This window comes from Vulpes vulpes, chromosome 1 (genome assembly GCF_048418805.1).
Source record: "Vulpes vulpes isolate BD-2025 chromosome 1, VulVul3, whole genome shotgun sequence".
NCBI lineage: Eukaryota > Metazoa > Chordata > Mammalia > Carnivora > Canidae > Vulpes > Vulpes vulpes.
In genome coordinates, this window is record NC_132780.1 from 125277482 (window position 1) to 125295322 (window position 17841).

Consider the following 17841-nt stretch of genomic DNA (forward strand, 5'->3'; position numbering starts at 1 on the left):
GTCCAAGATAAATGTTGGTTAAATTGAAAGGTTGCATCTGAAACAGAAATAGCTCAACAAACAAAGAACGGCACAGCATAATAATAATAATTCTGTTTTCTCTGAAGTGGACTCTTGTTATGTAAGTGACGTTAACAAACTTGGCCCAGAGGTCGGGCTGCAGGGAATGAGTCAGGACATGCTTATTCATTCACCCAGGCTTTTGGGCTCAGATTATATAAGCAGTGACTCCACAGTGAATTTACATTAGAAATAATTTCCCTACCGTCTGCCTGGACTATTTTGAAGGCTTACGTCCTGTTTTCCATGTTTGGGGCAGACGGCAATAGTGGGAAAGTGGGAGGTTCTTTTCAAAGAAAGAATAGCGGGGCACCTGGGTGGCTCAGTGGTTGAGCATCTGCCTTGGGCTCAGGTTGTGATCCCAGGGTCCTGGGATCGAGTCCCACATCAGGCTCCCTGCAGGGAGCCTGCTTCTCTCTCTGTCTGTGTCTCTGCCTCTGTGTCTCTAACGAATAAATAAATAAAATCTTAAAAAAATATTAAAAAACAAAGAAAGAATAGCTACAAAATGGATGTGGTGTGGGAGCCAGAGGACGTGAGCTTCTGAACAGATGAGGCTGAGGCCAAACCTGCTCTGCTCAAACTGAGACACCTCTCTCGGCCTTGGCTTCTTCATCTGTAAAATGGAGGAAATCCTATTCTGCAGGGTTGATGCTAGATGTAGACATAACATATTAAAAAGCCCTTAGCACATAAAAGAGGGGGCTACAAAGAAAAGTCTATAGTTATTACTCTAAGACCACTAGTAATCTCTACATTTCTTCTCTTCACCTTTCACTGCTTGATTGGGGAGGCTCCACTACCATCACAGCGACGATGAAGTACTGCATACTGGAAAGTTTATTTATTTTATTTTATTTTATTTTATTTTATTTTATTTTATTTATTTATTTTATTTTATTTTATTTTATTTTATTTTATTTTATTTATTTTATTTATGATAGTCACACACACAGAGAAAGAGAGAGAGAGAGAGGCAGAGACACAGGCAGAGGGAGAAGCAGGCTCCATGCACCGGGAGCCCGACGTGGGATTCGTTCCCGGGTCTCCAGGATCGCACCCTGGGCCAAAGGCAGGCGCTAAACCGCTGCGCCACTCAGGGATCCCCCCATACTTGAAAGTTTAAAAAAGACTTGAATTCAAACCATAGTGAGAGTCTCCTGCACACCTAACAGAACAGCTGAAACGAAAAAGATCGACCACGTCGGATGTCGATGGAGATGCGCAGTACACACTGCCGCTAGGAACGGGAAAGGGTAAGTGTACTTTGGAAAACGGTCTGGTAGTTTCTTAAAAAGGTTAACCACCCACCAGATGACCCAGTAAATCCACTCCCAGCTAGAAAAATAAAAGAAATAAAGGCAAACATCCACACAAACACTGGAACACGAACGTTCAAAGGGGCTCAATGTTAACAGGCAAAAACGACCAGATCTCAAAAACAACCCAAGTATCTGCCAACAGGAAGACGGATAAACAAGCTATGGTCCATCCATTCAATAGAGTTCTACTCAGTGACAAAAGGAAAGGATGGAGACACTTGACAGCATAGAAAAATCTCAAAATAACTGTGCTCAGTGAAATAGACCAAGCCAAAAAAGTATACACACACACATATATATACTCAACCGATACAAGTTTAGCCAAATGCAAACTAATGTATAGTGGCTGCCTGGGGTGTGGAGCAGGACACACAGGAGGGAGAAATGATGAAGGAGCACAAACACTCACCGGGGAGAGAAAGACACGCTCATTATCTCGACCGTAGTGTATAGAGACATGTACGTCCCTCTCACGGGTGGGGTGTGAACGCGTCAACATCGCTCAAGCTGTACGTTTTCCATATGTGTAGTTTATTGTACATCAGTTAGATCTCAATAAAGCTGTTTTGTGTAAAGAAGGCTTGGTTTGTTCATAAAGACTCTAAAATACAAGAAATGACATGAACAGAACAAATGTCAGGAATGTGCCGGGGAGTGCGGCCTGGACACGTTCCTGCGTTTGGTGGCAGCAGGGCTGGCGTAGGGGGCTGTCCCCGGCCAGCCTCCCGTGGGCCCCACACCTGCCTCAGCTTGTCTCTCTGGCCTGGGGCAAATTACTCAATCTTGCCCAGAACCACTTTTCTTCTCTAAAATGCAAATCCTGGGGATCCCAGGGTGGCGCAGCGGTTTGGCACCTGCCTTTGGCCCAGGGCACGATCCTGGAGACCCGGGATCGAATCCCATGTCGGGCTCCCGGTGCATGGAGCCTGCTTCTGCCTCTGCCTGTGTCTCTGCCTCTCTCTCTCTCTCTCTCTCTCTGTGACTATCATAAATAAATAAAAAATAAAATAAAAAAATAAAATAAAATACAAATCCTATAAAACCGACTGAATGGGGGCCCTTGGGAGGGTGACAGAGGAGGGGCACAGACCATAACTGTCCTTGTTATTTCCGTGGAGTTGCAAATCTGTGACTTAAGTCTGTAATTCAGAAGCACACAATCTTGCTTTTGCACTGCAGGGTCATGGGTAATGTTTATTCCCCTTTCTGCTCATCTGCATTTTCTTTGTTTTTTTTTAAGAGATTTTATTTATTTATTTATGACAGATACACAGAGAAAGGCAGAGACACAGGCAGAGGGAGAAGCAGGCCCCTCGCAGGGAGCCCGATGTGGGACTCGACCCCAGACCCCAGGATCATGACCTGAGCCAAAGGCAGATGCTCAACCGCTGAGCCACCCAGACATCCCTCATCTGCATTTTCTATACTTTTAGATTGAATATATTTTCTTTTTAGGAAAAAAAATCATTTTAAGAGGAAAAAAAAAAAACGAACCCCAGACCTATGTATTTAGCTAAATTTTCTCCATGTCTTGGTGTGCGTGGGTGGCTCAGCTGGTTAAGCAACTGTCCTCGGCCCAGGTCATGATCCCAAGGTCCTGGGGTAGAGCCCCGAGTCGGGCTCCCTGCTCCGTGCAGAGTCTCTCCTCCCTCTCCTTTCCCATCGCCCCCTGCTCGTGCTCTCTCTCTAATAAATAAATAAAATCCTTAAAAAAAATTTTTTTTCCTCCATGTCTCAGAGTAAAAATATTTCAAAGTCGGTTTCATCAGATGCCACAGAGGTCAGCCCTGGAGGAAAATGGCAGGGGCTGGGCGGGTGGAAATGGACGATTCGGAAGCAAGACCTCTGGCACCTGGCCAAGGCCACGATTCATTTAACTCCCTCTGGTTGGGGCTCAGATCCACATCAAATTCGCCACAAAGTCTCTTTCGGCCTTCCAAGCCCCATCCCTGCACCCACTCGGGGGGGACCCCGCCTTTTTCATCACCAAGAGAGACAGGTAACAGGGCTTGCGGCCTCGTGTCCTCCCAGCGGCTCGCAGGGTCTGGTCCCGCAGCCCAAGGACGCCTTTCAGTCAGAGGAGCATCCTCCTGGCCTCTCTGAGCTCTCTGTCCCCAAAGGAGGGCTCCTCCCACCCCCAGTTTGTTCCATCTGTCATTCCCTCTTCCGCTCCTTTTCCATGCGCCTAAGATGACCAGCTCATGACCAGCTGAGAATAACTCTTCCTGTGACCCAGCTACGCGGCCCACCTCACTTGTTTCTCTCTCTTTTCTAAGACTGGCAGATTCAGGGCTTCTATTTGCTCTCCACGATATTATTTTTTATGATTGATTGATTGATTTATGACACACACAGAGAGGCAGAGGCCCAGGCAGAGGGAGAAGCAGGATCCCTGCGGGGAGGCCGAGTGGGACTCGATCCCAGGTCTCCAGGATCAGGCCCTGGGCTCAAGGCGGCGTTAAACCGCTGAGCCACCGGGGCTGCCCTCTCCATGATTTCTTCTCATCAGACTTCTCCATGCGACCCCCAGACAGCAGTTCCCGGATCCTGTGTCCTTCCCGCGTGCACCCACGGTCCTCTGCTGTGGTTGCACTTTCGGGTCCTTTGGGGAGCTTCCCCAGTACTAATGCGCAGGGGTCCTCCTCTCCCTGGGCTTGACCTGCTACCTGGCCCTCAGGGTTTTTAAAGCTCCCTGGAGGAGCCTCACGTGCAGCCAAGGAAAAGAACCAATCGCATGGCCACTGCAGGCCTCGCTCCTGGGGCTTCTGTGCCCACTCGGAGCTCCTTTGGGGCCCCCTACACTGTCCTACCCCTGCCCCTCCGGTTGCTCTCCCAGCAGGTGGCTGAGGTCAATGGTTAATACGCCCTGCCCCTCCTCCCCCATTTGTAGACATCTGCTTGGATGACTGGCCATCACACCCTGCCCCTGACCTCTCTCCTGAGCTTTGTTCCTAGGTCTGCCGTCACCTGGAATTCAGCTCATCTGAAGATGCAGCACCATCGTTACCCCCTTCACCCGCCCCTCCAAGCTTCCCCGTTTCTGACAACGCCTTCTCTAGAAACCTCGGAATTATCTTTGTCATCGTCCCTGGTCCGCCACCAGCACTGGCCAGTCCCACGCTGCCGATTCTCTCCTACAGTCCATTCCTACGCTGAGCCACAGCCCTCGGGCAAGGCTACCCACGATTTCCAGAATTTTCCCTTCACCTCCTAAACGCTGTAGGTGAGCAGGCACAGCCGGAGGCCCACCTGCCTCCTGGCCTCCTCCCTCCACCCTGAAGGGACGCGTGACCGTGACGCAGTGCGGCCCAGCTGCTCCGGAAGGCAGTCTACACGGGTAGGTGACCGATTAGGTGGAAAGCAGCCACCCAGCGACTGTGGGTGTGTGTCAGGGGTAAGGCATGGCTGGGGGAGCTGTCACCAAGCCCCAAATCGCTGACCCAGGTCCCTGGAGGCCAACCCTCCAATTCTGTAGGGACCCGTCTCACTGGGCCTGGGGCCAGAGAGGACTTTCCCAGGGTGGAAAATTCAGTATGGAATTTGTCCTCGGCAGCAGAGATCTGGAGCTGAGGGAAGAGAGAGAGGGGTTCAGGGCCCCAGCACTGGAATCACAAGAGCATTACAGCTGCCCCGCGCTCGACACTCAGTGAAGAGCGAGCAAACGAGCACACAAAGTCGGAGCCGGGCACCGAAACCCTCCCTGGCAAGGCCAGAAGCTTTGATCACATCCCTCACGATTCCACCAGCTATCTCGTATGCTTCCCAATCTAACAAACATCTTCGTTCAAATACCTAAATATGGGAAGCACCGATGGCTACGGCATCGCTTGCTGTCTGCTACGAGCTGCAGAAGCAGGAGCGGGGAGAGGCGGGCAGACAGTGGGGACGGTCACGGGGAAACCGGGCAGCCAGGCTTGAGAGTCAGTCGGGGGGACCTGGGGCTCTGTGACAGGAGTCCCTGCGAGATGAGGAAGCGGGAACGGAGAGGGCAGACCAGGCCTTCCTGGCCTGGAGAAAAAAATAAAACTGGCTCCTCCCAAGAGTGAAGACAAATTTGCTGGCTTGTTTACTTCTGACTTCTGGCCCAGGACAGCATGGGGACTGGGCAGCAGAGGATGTGGCTTCTCTGTCATCATCAGGGACTGCAAAGTTGGACAAACAAGGAAGGTCACTCAAGAGATCACGAATAGGCTTCCAGGGGCACCTGGGTGGCTCAGTCGGTGAGGCCTCCAACTCTGGTGTCAGCTCAGGTCGTGATCCCAGGGTCATGAGTTGGAGCCCCGTGTTGAGGTCTGCTCTGAGTCTGCTCGAGACTCTTTTCCTCTCCCCTGCCCCTCCTACCTCCCTCTCTTGAATAAATAATTAAACCTTAAAAAAAAAAAAAAGGCTCCATCTCCCCTGCCAACCTCCAGTCTGTCCCTGGGTCTCTCTGAACAGCTCCCCCACTGTACCCAGGCTTTTACCCTATGGCAAGGTGGCTCCACGGAAAAGACATTGGGGGCAGGGAAAGCTTTTCTAGGCACCGGGTCAAAGGAAGCTGTGCTTGGCACACAATTGAGCATGCATGGTGGAGTTCACGGTGATGGTAGCCAAACACAAATGCCGCTTAGGGGGTGCACTGCCAGGAGCCACAGAAGACCGGCCGGGACGGACTACTCCAAGAACACACACACTAGCGGTGACGGGGCACAAAACTGACTCACAGGAAATACACGGCACCTGAAGTTTGGGAGGAATCCCAGAGGTGGTCTTGTCCTCGCTCCCGCCCCATGCGAGGAAGAGCCGTCCTCTGGTGTCCCCACCCCAAGGGCAGGGGGGACCCTGCACACATTCACCGCCCCATCTGGCAACCTACTCCACTGCTGAGCAGAGATCTTGGTTAGAGAACTCCTCCTTACCTTGAACTTGACCCTACTTCCTGGCAGCTGCCCCAGCACACCTCCCACCCTTCAGAACAGCCGCGGGAGTCTACTCCCTCTTCTGCGATGATGTCTGAGGTCAGTGATGCTTCTTCCCTGGTATCTCTCCTCCTGCTTGACCTTTAACCACTGCTCCTAAGATTTGGTTTCCAAGCCCAGCAGCAGCCACTTACTCACCGTCCTCTGTTCTTTCACTGTCAACATGTGTCTTAAACACAGCCCCCTGGGCATAGGCAGTTCCCCAGATGTGGTCTGACCTCACAGAGGAAGACAGGGCTGACACTGGGCTCCCATTAGGTCTGTCAGTCCCCAGATCCATCTCAGAGCGACCTGTTTACACACAGGGACCATAACAGGGCATGACCAGCGAGAAGGGTGGCCTCAAGAACGCCCCTACAGGAGAGTGCCAGAGAGAGCCTGGACTGCTGCTTCCTGGGAACGTGAGAAAAGCTGATGTCCCGCCCGAATGAACGTGGGCTGGCCTGCTTGTTTGGAGGCGACACTCCCAACACTCTCTGGTACACGGTGTTCAAACACAAGGCGGCTTGGAATCCATATGTCATCCCAGGGGCATGTTCAGTGAGGATGGAAACACTAGCTTTACAGAACTGGGTCTTCTTCTTCTTCTTTTTTAAAACATTTTATTTATTTATTCATGGGAGACACACAGAGAGAGGCAGAGACATAGGCAGAGGGAGAGGCAGGCTCCCCATGGGATGCCCAATGCAGGACTCAATCCCAGGACCCTGGGGATCACGCCCTGAGTTGAAGATAGGCACTCAACCACTGAGCCACCCGGGTGTCCCATGACTGGGTCTTCTGACCTCAAGGTCAATCTAATTAAAGTGAAGGTATTGATACAGCCCATGGGCCTCCGTCCGCACTGACGAGTCACCCATCACCCACTCGCTCCCTCACTGCTGGAAAAGACCCACCATCTGGGGAAGTGTCTCGCCACAGCGCTGTGAGTAGAGCCCTGAATTATGGATGAGAAGGCCGATAGTCGAAGTCCCATTTTACAGACAGGGAAGCCAGGGCTCACTGCGCTCACGCATCGGTGCTCTGACCGTGGGACGGCACTAGTGGGCTCCCTGGAAAGTCCTCAGGGCCGACAGGGCCACCGTTGTCACTGTTTCCTGATAAACAAGAAACTCTTAGCTCCAGAGAACAGCAGCATGTACAACTGTGTTCCCCGAGGACTGTTTCGGTCCTCCTCGCGTGGGAAATTATAATGGTTCCTTGGATGGAGACTCGCTGTCTTCAGAAGCACACGCCTCCCACTTCTCTGCCCCTGCGTGACCACAACGGTCAGCAGTCACTCTTAACATCAAGGGGAAGAACCCCCGCCTCGGAGGCAGGTGAGTGGGCACGGTTCCATCTCTGGCTCTCTCGTTTCTTGCTGCCAGAACCTTGAGAAATTACTCAACCTTTCCAGGCTTGTTTCTTCGTCAAAAGGGGACACTAAAACCACATTCCGAGGATTAAGTAAAATGAGCCCTTTGAAGTACTTGGCATGAAGCCTGGCTCTCACAAAGCACTGAGCCAATGGTAATCAATAACTTCATCAGTATGGGAGACCCAGAGGCAAGGAGAAGGAGGTGACCCCTTGAGGGAGAGGAACGCTGTGATTCAGTCAGTAGGTCCTAAGGGGCCAGGTCCGGGCACTCCGCTGTGTGCTCCGCTGGTACCGCACGTTGTCGGACAAGCACCTGTCTTCCAGCCCGAGTGATGCTCACAGGTACAGGTGCTGTGGCTCATCCATCCGGGCATCCTCACAGCCCCTAACACAGAGTCTGCACACCGTACCTACTCAGCAGTCTTCAAAAGTAGTAACAAATCACTGTACCTTACCCTTTCCGGCAAGTACTGGGAGGGAGAACAAGTTTGGGGGAGTAAATGAGGAAGGAAAAGGGGGTTTGTCTGACCAGCCGGCAGGCAGATCCCACAGCAGTTCTGAGCTCGGGAGCCACGGAGCCTGGATCCCAACACCGGCCCATGAGGACAACAGGGGTGAGTTCTGATTGGCCTCCCCAATCGTGCTCACATTCAAGTCTATTTCCATCACTTTATAACAATAATCATGTTCCCATTAGTTGTTTTTCCTGCTTCCATCCATACTTCGCAATGAACATTTTTTTAAAAAAAAAATCTGTTCTGCGGTTAAACCTAAGGAGGGCAAAAGTGTAATATTTCTTTCCTTGGGGAAAGAAATCTTGGCCTGTGAGTCAGGATTTAGACATTCCCTTCGAGCCCAAGCCCAACAACATGCAACAGATCGTGTCTGATGTGGACTCTACGGGACAGTCCAATCCAAATGGAAGAAGAGAAGTATTTGGAATGCATGAAGCTGAACCACATGAAGTTCCTATTTTTTTTTAGCAGAAACTATTAGTCAAGTATCAAGTACCATTGATCAAGTATCAGTAGCTTCACATGGTTCCCGCTAATGTTTACACATAGCTGTTTATTACCTACTGGTGGATCTGCAAGCTCAAATCAAACCCCGAAGATAGGGACTTTTTCCCATTTTTCTTCAGTTTTCTCCACCACACCTGCCCCTGAACACGCACTGGGCACTCGATAACTACTTCCTGAGTTAGAAGTATGGCCAACAATGGGGCTTCTGGTTCTCTTTAATGGATGCATACGCAGTGCAGTAAATGACACGGAGGCAGCCTGGTCCAACAGGAGGGCGGATGGGCTAGGAGCCAGGTGGACCTGCCAGGTTCCTGAACTTAGAAACATAAATGAATCTGTGAGAACAAGGCATCTGTTTACTCACCAAATGTTTAAGAGGGTCCTGTTATGTGTCAGGCAATGTGCTGGGTGCTAGGGAAATATGGTAGTGAGAAAAGAGATTGGGTCCCTGCCTTCAGGGGGCTTACTGTCTCAAAGGGGAGGCAGACACCACTCAAGAGTGGCTCAAATACAAATAAAATGGTAACCAGAGTAGAAGTGACCAAGGGCCTGGTGCTCTGACCTCATCAGGAGGCTCAATCGGACTTCCTCGATACATAGACGAGTAAGTGGAAGTCTGATACGTAAGTAGGCAGATTAGACAGTCAAAGAAAAGCAGGTTTGAGGGGAAGAAGGGAGGGATGAAGAGGCGAAGCAAAGAGGATTTTTAGGGCAGTGAAGCTGTTCCGTATGGTACAACAATGGTGGAAACATGTCATTGTACGTGCGTCCAAATCCATAGAACTATACCAAGAGGGAACACAGAGTCGACTACGGTCTTTGGCTGATAATGATGTGTCATTGCTGGTTCATGGATTATAACAAATAAACCACTCTGGTGGGGGATGTTGATGGTGGTGGGGGTGGCGTGGGGCTAGAAGGGAGGGCCGCAAGAATAGGAGGTAAATGGAAACTGTATTTTCTCTTCTATTTTGCTCTGAACCTAAATCTGCTCTTAAACAAAACAGAGTTTGATTGATTGACTGATTGATCGATTTTATTTATTCATGCAAGACACAGAGAGAGAAGCAGAGACACAGGCAGAGGGAGAAGCAGGCTCCGTGCAGGGAGCCCGATGCAGGACTCGATCCCAGAACTCCCAGGGTCATGCCCTAGGCCGAAGGCAGACGCTCAACCACTGAGCTACCCAGTTGTCCCCAAAATAGTTTATTAATCAAAAAAAAAAAAAAAAAAGGAAAAGAAAGAAAAGCAGGAATACAGTAGGAGTATTGCAAACAGAGGAAACAGCATGTGCAAAGGGCCCTCCCTACATGAGTTAGAAATAAGGGAGCCAAGGTCACCGTGGTTGGAATGCAGAGGCCCGGGGTGGAGGTTTGGAGAGAAAGCAGGGCCAGAAGAGCCCAAGAATCAATCCGTGCCTCTTTTCCTCTTTGCCAAAGGCCATTTAAAGCACAGGGGAGCCAGCAACTTGAACTGAAACAGGGACATCCTCACCAGGCATGGTAACACAGCCCAGGTGGAGTGAGCCTCCCACCCTCTCCCCAGGAGGGCTCTTCCCTGCCCTCATCAGCCCCGCAGGCCCAGGGGCGCGCACAGCCTCGAAGCAGGCACGGCAGCCGTGTTTTGGGGGACAGAGAGAGAGACAGAAGCTCCCGTCCCCACCCTGGTGACAGTTCCAAGGTGTTCCTCCGTCCATCCTCAGTCCCCGTGTCAACAAGCAGCTGTCAGCAGGGCAGCCGATGCCCAAAGCACAGTTCACAGGCTCCGGGGAGAACGAGGAAACATCATCTCAGGGGCGAAACGGTTACAAGATTCAAAAATGCACATTAAACCACAAGCATCTGCAAAACAGAAAGCCCAGGAGAATCTTCACCACCTCCGGCAAAAACGCCACGTGGGCTTGGACACAGGGCCTGCACACCTGCCCAGGTGGCCACAGGGCAGTTCCAGACTGTCGTGGTGTGTCCCCAGACACAGAGCCAGGGGCAGAGCAAGCCCGCCGGGTGGAGCAAGGCCCGGGGTGCGGCACAATCAGCCTGCAGAAGCAGCTGGCTCAGGGCGGTGGAGAACCCAGACCGCGTGGACACGGACCCCGACAGGGAGTTCCTTAGGGGACAGGAAGGGCCGGGGACGGCTACCTGCTTCGAGCAAGTCCCTCCGTTTCCCAACTCATGCTTAAGAAAAACCACCCAAGTCTGAGGTTTGAAAGAAGTCAGCCAAACAAGTGAAGAACAAAAATTTAAAAAAAAAAAAAACCCAGATCAGCACTGTGGGGGACACTGTGAGAGGGAGTGGGGAGGGCAGAGTGGAAACTTCTCAGAGCTGGGCCTGACCCCAGGGATGGGGAACTTCCCACCCTCCGCGGGATCCGTAGCAGCCCCCCCACCCCCGGCCTGAGGCCCCAGCCTCAACAGGAGGGCCCGACAAGCCAAATCGAGGGCTCTGAGCAGACGGGGCGGGCCCACGACGAGCCCTTTATGAAAAGTAGCCCTGGGCCGCACAACCGGATGGTGTCCGCAGCTGCCCCCTCCGATCCCACCTCCTGGCACCTTCCAGATGAGCGCTCTGAGGCCCCGGAGGTCAGCTGGCCGGCGCCGAGCCCGGCGGCGTGGACGAGGCTCAGCCTGCACAGTCAGGTCCTCCCTGCTCTGCGAGCCACAGTCTGGGCCCCCGAAGCGCCAGGCATCAGGCGACCGTCAGCGCCCGGGCTTTAGAGTCAACCAGACCCGCTGCCAGGCCTGCCCTCGCCCTTCCTACCCGTAAGTTTCCTGACTCCTGCGCCACGCGGGTCCTTCTCCGAAGGCCAGGCTCAGCCGCCGCCCGAGACGCCCTGAAGGGCTGCTGTGGCATCAGAGAGGCCCTGCGTGAATCGCTCGGAGCGTGGGTGAGGGCTGAGCCAGGGCAGCAACTGCTTTTGTTTCTAGAGGTCCCCGGAATTTGCCTTCCTGCAGAAAGTGTGGCCAGAGTGAAGCTGTCCTCCCCCCAGCAACTCTGGGGCTGTGGTCTCCATTTTCGATTAGAATGTTCTCATCAACAAAGGCATAAAGGGACCCAACCCACGCCACAGACTATTTAACTCAGCCTGTAAACTTACTTTGTTTGCTTTGAGACTGACTCATCCACCTATTTCTGGGAGGAGATACAATGCTTTAAAAATTTAACAAACAGGGACGCCTGGGTGGCTTGCAGTTTAGCATCTGCCTTCAGCTCAGGGCGTGATCCTGGAGTCCCAGGATCGAGCTCCGTGTCAGGCTCCTGCATGGAGCCTGCTTCTCCCTCTGCCTGTGTCTCTGCCTCTCTCTCTGCCTCTCTCATGAATAAATAAAATCTTTAAAAAAAAATTTAACAAACAATGCAAAATTAGGGAATCAATATTCAACCAAAGTCTGCCTGAAGGATGTGGAGGATAAATGTTGGGGTGCTAGAAGGTGAAGCCAAAAGGGGAATGTGCTGGGTCACCCAGATCTTACTTTCTGTCTGACTGGAGAAAGCAGCCCCTAGAACCTTCTGCGGCCAGGATGCACCCAGCCAAGCTCAAGTTCGCAGGTCACTTCTTTAACCGTGAACAACAACAAAGTGGTGACAGGCAACCTGGAATGCAGAGCTCCTTGGCCACCCCACCCCTGTCTTGCCAGGCCAAGGGCAGGCCCAGTTCAGGGAGAAGGGGAAGCAGCCCCAGTCCCAGTCCGACCCACTCATCACATTTCTATCTACACAATTTCAGAATAAACAACCTAGAGTCAACTTCTACAGAGTCCTGGGGGAGCAATACAAGTGGTAATGGGGAAATTATTATTCTAACCAACAAAGGCTGGAGGATAGATTTCTAGGTAAAGATAAGAAACTAAGGGCAGTTTGCATTCCTTTTTATGCAACCTAGCCGGACAGAATGCATTGGGGAAAAAATGCCTGCATTGAGGGCAGAGGCGTCCCTCAGCTGTGGGCGCCTTTCAAGGGGCCTCTCGCAGCAGTGTGACCGGCTGGGAGAAAAGACTTGTCCTCGTAGAATCAGGGTCCTTATCCTAAATGGGAAACAGTTTCCTTCTTTTTGCAAAGAACAGCTTTCCAAGAAATATAAAGTGGGCTGTGGAGGTGGGATTAAGGTCAGGCATGTGAACATTCCATACCCCTAAATCCCACAAGCTGATAACAGTCTATCCCAAGAAAACCCGGGGGAGAATGGAAGCAGAACAAAGCTTCCCCTATGAGCCGCTCAAGCCTGCTATCAGCTCACCGCCAAGGGCTCGGGGTCACTCTCTGCTGTGGGGGCGGGAGGGTGAGGGACACAGCTGCCCAGCCAGCTCTAGCCTCCGTGACCCTGCTCTCCCAGCACAGCTCACAGGCCTGCAGGTGCTGTCATGCTTGGTTTTCGGGATTAAGTGGAAGGGCCTTTAATCTGCAACAATGAGGAGGCAGCAAAAAACTTGGCAAACAGAGCCAGAAATGCTCAGAACTCAAAAAAAAAAAAAAAAAAAAAAAAAAAACCCAAACCACAAATCCCTCTCAAAATCAAATTATCTTTAAAAATCTAATATCTTTTTAAAATATCTGGGATTATAAAAAAGATATCTGGGATTTGCTCCAAATAACGGGAGAGAGAGTGATGAACACAAATGAAACAGGATCGGCTAGGAGCTGATGACTGTCAAAGATGAAAAGAGTACATGGGTTTAATTCCATTGTTCTCTCTACTTTGTACGTTTGAGATGCTTCGTTCTAACTTAAAAAAAAATCGTACAAACGCATCGTGAAAATGTAGGTAAACGTAAAATTTACAAAACAGCAAAGAAAATGAAAACCACACATAGTCCTATAACCAGCGACAGCAACTGTTAATGTTGCGTTCTCTTTGCTTCCCATCTTTTCCACATTCTTCTTTTGTCTGTAACCTAGCATCATCTGTTTGACCACTTTCTCTCCGTTGCTCTTACTTTATCTTAAGAATTATTCACAAACCAGGGATCCCTGGGTGGCACAGCGGCTTGGCGCCTGCCTTTGGCCCAGGGCGCGATCCTGGAGACCAGGGATTGAATCCCATGTCGGGCTCCCGGTGCATGGAGCCTGCTTCTCCCTCTGCCTGTGTCTCTGCCTCTCTCTCTCTCTGTGACTATCATAAATAAATTAAAAAATTCAAAAAAAATATTTAAAAGAATTATTCACAAGCCTCTACATGTCCTTTAAGGGTGTGATTGTTACATAGTCTTTCCTCAAAGCGTAAGCCGAAACCTACTTCCAATATCCGGCTTCTGTAAGTAAGGGTGTGGCGAACCAGGAAGGAAGGCATTTCTTCTTTGGGTGATTCCAAGTACGAAAGAAATTTCTGGATATGTCTCCAAACAGAAACACACGTGAAAAGGAATAGTAAGGGAGAAAGAAGCTGCTGGCTCCCAGACTCCATGCTTCCAAGCACTTGTTAACGTTCTAGGTACTTGCTGATTGCAAAGGCCATGGAGGGAGGGAATGCCAGCAGACACAGGACAGAAACATACCCATGAAGTACATCTCAGGCAACAGGAATTCCCACACCAGATCAGGCTACGAATTCAAGCAATCTGTCAGCATCTCTGAAATGCTCAAGTCTTGAAATATGAAGTTTCCAGAGGGAAGAAGATTTGCATGGGCCTGGGGTGGTAAAGGAAGGCTCTGCAGGCACCAGAGTGGATCCGGCGGCGTCTCGGAGACCACTGCGCCTCCAGCATCCAATCATGCCACTCCAACTACGCTAACAGGATTAATATAACAAGGCGTTGCTTCTCCTGTCACTGAGTTCTTTCCCCCAAGCTTTCAAGAGGATTTCCTCCCCGCAAAAAAAAAGAAAATCCACCGAATTCTCAAGATGGGGCCTTGGGAGGGATCTTGTTTTCCCTGCACTATCTGTCCCCGCCAAGAAGCAGATTTGACAGCATATCTGTGAAGACGATGCCTCGTACCATCAATGCCTGAATGCCAGTCAAAAATATAATTTTTCATTCTGAAGCCAATCCACAAGTGGTCCATCTTGTGACAGCTCTCTGTAATGACGGAGAGCGGACCACATCCTAGCCACATTGCGCCTGGCCTTCCTGGACTCCTACAGAGCACCGGGGGCCTCTGAAGCCATCCGTGTGGCTCTGGCCAGCAGCTGCGAAGGTCACGCTGCAGCCGTCCTGGATAAGGAGCCACGGGAGACCTTCTCCAGCAGTGGCCCCCAGGACATAGCAAATGACAACAGACAGCAGGAGACTGCACTTTCTTCCCATTTTTCCTTCCTTTTATCCCTCCCTGCCTACCATTTCAACTTTTTATTTCAGAAGGGACAACTGTGGCCCTTTTAGCACTTGGTCAAGATTGAGTGGAGAAAAAGTGAGTCTGTGACACACTGAACACACGCTCTCGGAGGTCAGAAACTATGTACGTGGACAACTAAGTGCTTACCACTTAGTACATGAATAGGAGCTTCTCCAAACTGAGTTCCAGTCCCCTTTCCCAGCCCTCCCCCCAAACATGGGAGACCCAATGACTGCCCTCAAATCCAAGAAAGCGTGATCATTTATACTTACTCTATGATAACCACTATGGAAGGATCGTAAAAGTGTATGTTGGGATAGCAAATTCACGAGTGAGTGCCTTCAAAATCTTCTGTGGTGGTTTTGACAGTAGAAAATTAGTTGAAGAATAAGTTATGACTTAACAATTGCTGGGGGAGGACATGGAGACAAAGGAACTCTCCTGCACTGCCGGTGGGGATAGAAATTGGTGCAGCCAGGAATCACAGGAAGGTTCCTCAAAAAATTAAAAATAGGGATGTCTGGGTGGCTCAGCAGTTCAGCGTCTACCTTTGGCCCAGGGCGTGATCCCGGGTGCAGGGATCAAGCCCTACAACAGGCTCCCGGCATGGAGCCTGCTTCTCCTTCTGCCTGTGTCTCTGCCTCTCTCTCTGTGTCTCTCATAAATAAATAAATAAAATCTTTTTTTAAAAAAATTAAAAATATAAATACATGATCCAGTCATTCCACTCACTACTGGGTATTTACCCGAAGAAAATGAAAACCCTTGAAATGATCTATGCACCCCTATGTTTACTGCAGTGTTATTTATGATAGCCAAGGTATGAGAGCAACTCAAATGTCTATCAGTAGATGAATAAAGAAAGATATACACACACACATACGAAATGGAGTATTATTCAGCTATAAAAAAAGAATAAGATCTTGCCATTTGCAACAACATGGATGGACCTAGAGGGTATTACGCCAAGTGAAATAAATCAGAGAAAGACACCTTATGATTTCACTTAGATGGAACCTAAAAATCAAAACAAATGAACAAACAAACAGAAAGCAGAAACAGATCCATAAATACAGAGAACAAACTAATGGTTGCCGAATGGGAGGTTGGGAGGGCGGGATGGGGGGCGGGCAAAATGGGTGCAGAGAAGAGGGAGATGCAGGCTTCCAGTTCTGGAAGGAATAACTTCGAGGGATGAAAGGTCCAGTGTAGGGAATACAGTCAATGGTTCTGTGACAGTGTGGTGTGGCGGTGGACGGCGGCTGCACTTGCAATGAGCACAGCATAATACATACGCTATCGAATCACTACGTTGCACACGTGAAATTAATGTGGCATCATGTGTCCACTATACTTCAATTACGGAAAAAAAGAAGTTATTACCAACATTCCATTTATATATTTCACTGAGACTGGAACCTCTCAGAGCATGAGTTCATTTCTGACCTAAGTCTACGTCCTCCCTATGGATTCATAGATCACGGAGAAGCTGGAGAAAAACAAACAAATAGAAATGCAACCTAAGATGACACGCAATTCTCTTCTTCAGCCAGATTCCCTAATACAGCAATCTTTAAGATTTACGAAAATTGGGCCAGCAAGCTCAACAAGCTTCTATGCACAGGGCTTGAACTTGGCCTTTTTCCCCTGAAAAGCAGCAAAAGGGCCTAACATACAAACAGAGAACAGCTGTCCTCTGGCAGAGACCGTATCCACTGCACACAGCCACACCCTGACACAGGGACGCACCAGCTCTGAGCCATCACTGAGCCCCAGCTGATGTGACTGCTGTAGATTCCCCACGGGTCCCTGAGCTCACCCTCTGACGTAAGAATGGACAGGAACCACATGCCGGAGTGGCTCAAAATCGGCCGTCTCCTACGGGCAGTGCCAAAGCCCGCCCACACGGAGGGATGAAACCAGGTTACCTTGCAGACAGCTGCCTGGAGGACGGCGTCAAAGCCCCCCTCGGGCGCGTCGCGGTTCCGGGACACCCTCTGTTTGCGAACCTCCTCATTGAAGCTGTCCACTCTGTCAGTAAGAGGCAGCAGATGGCGGAAGCCAAAGGAGGGGACGCAGTTTGGGAATAATTTGTACCTGGAGAGAAAGAAGAGAAGAGTCACTTTGCATCACTGTAGGTGAATCTTAAACAACCAAGTACTCTGTGTGTTCACTGAGGGCCTCAAGCAGCACCCGTCAGTATGTTCCAGCACCTACTGTGTGCCCCTGGGACAGCACCTACTGTGTGCCCCTGGGACAGGCACGGTTTCTCCTTGGAGCGCCCAAAGAGGAAACAACACAGTTCTTATTCTACAGACGTCAAGGCCTCAGGCACAGGCAAGGTAGTATGTCCAGGCTGTAAGGGGACGGAATGAAAAATGGTTCAAAAAAAGTAGAGATAATGGTGGGCCACTGTGGTCGGAGGAAGACGTCCTGGAGGAGCCCTGGCGTGGGCCTTGAGAGGTGCGAGCTGCCCAGCGGCTTGGGCGCCACGGCCTAGCAGCACAGCAGGGAAGGCTCTTGTGGGCTGAGGAAGGGGGGCGATATCGAGTGGGAGCAGCCTGAACAGAGCTACCCTGAGAAACCAGCTTCCCGCAGCAACTCCGCTGCCGCCGTGTGCCAAAAGGTCACATAATCCCGTTGCGCCAAGCCACTCACGGATCCTCGTGTGCCAGGACGTTCTGGCACGTGAGCAAATGTTAAAGGAACAGGAATGAAAACATTCTTTCTGCTTCTTCATTCCTTTTACAAATATTGCCATGATAAACGACCAGTTCTCCTAAATGCAGCAGAAGTTCGGAAACCAACCATCTTCGAATGGAAAATTCGATCTGGTGATTTGGGAAGGGGCAAGT

General features: G+C 50.6%; 1 protein-coding gene across 2 annotated transcripts in view; it reads right to left on the reverse strand.

The window, feature by feature from the left end:
* The window catches only part of ITGB5 (integrin subunit beta 5), a 117248-nt gene that overhangs the window by 58277 nt on the left and 41130 nt on the right, over positions 1–17841 (reverse strand). For both annotated transcript variants that reach the window (XM_072725445.1, XM_072725450.1), the window contains exon 5: positions 16915–17083. In XM_072725445.1, the coding sequence (XP_072581546.1) occupies positions 16915–17083 (169 nt within the window). The remainder of the gene's footprint in view (positions 1–16914; positions 17084–17841) is intronic.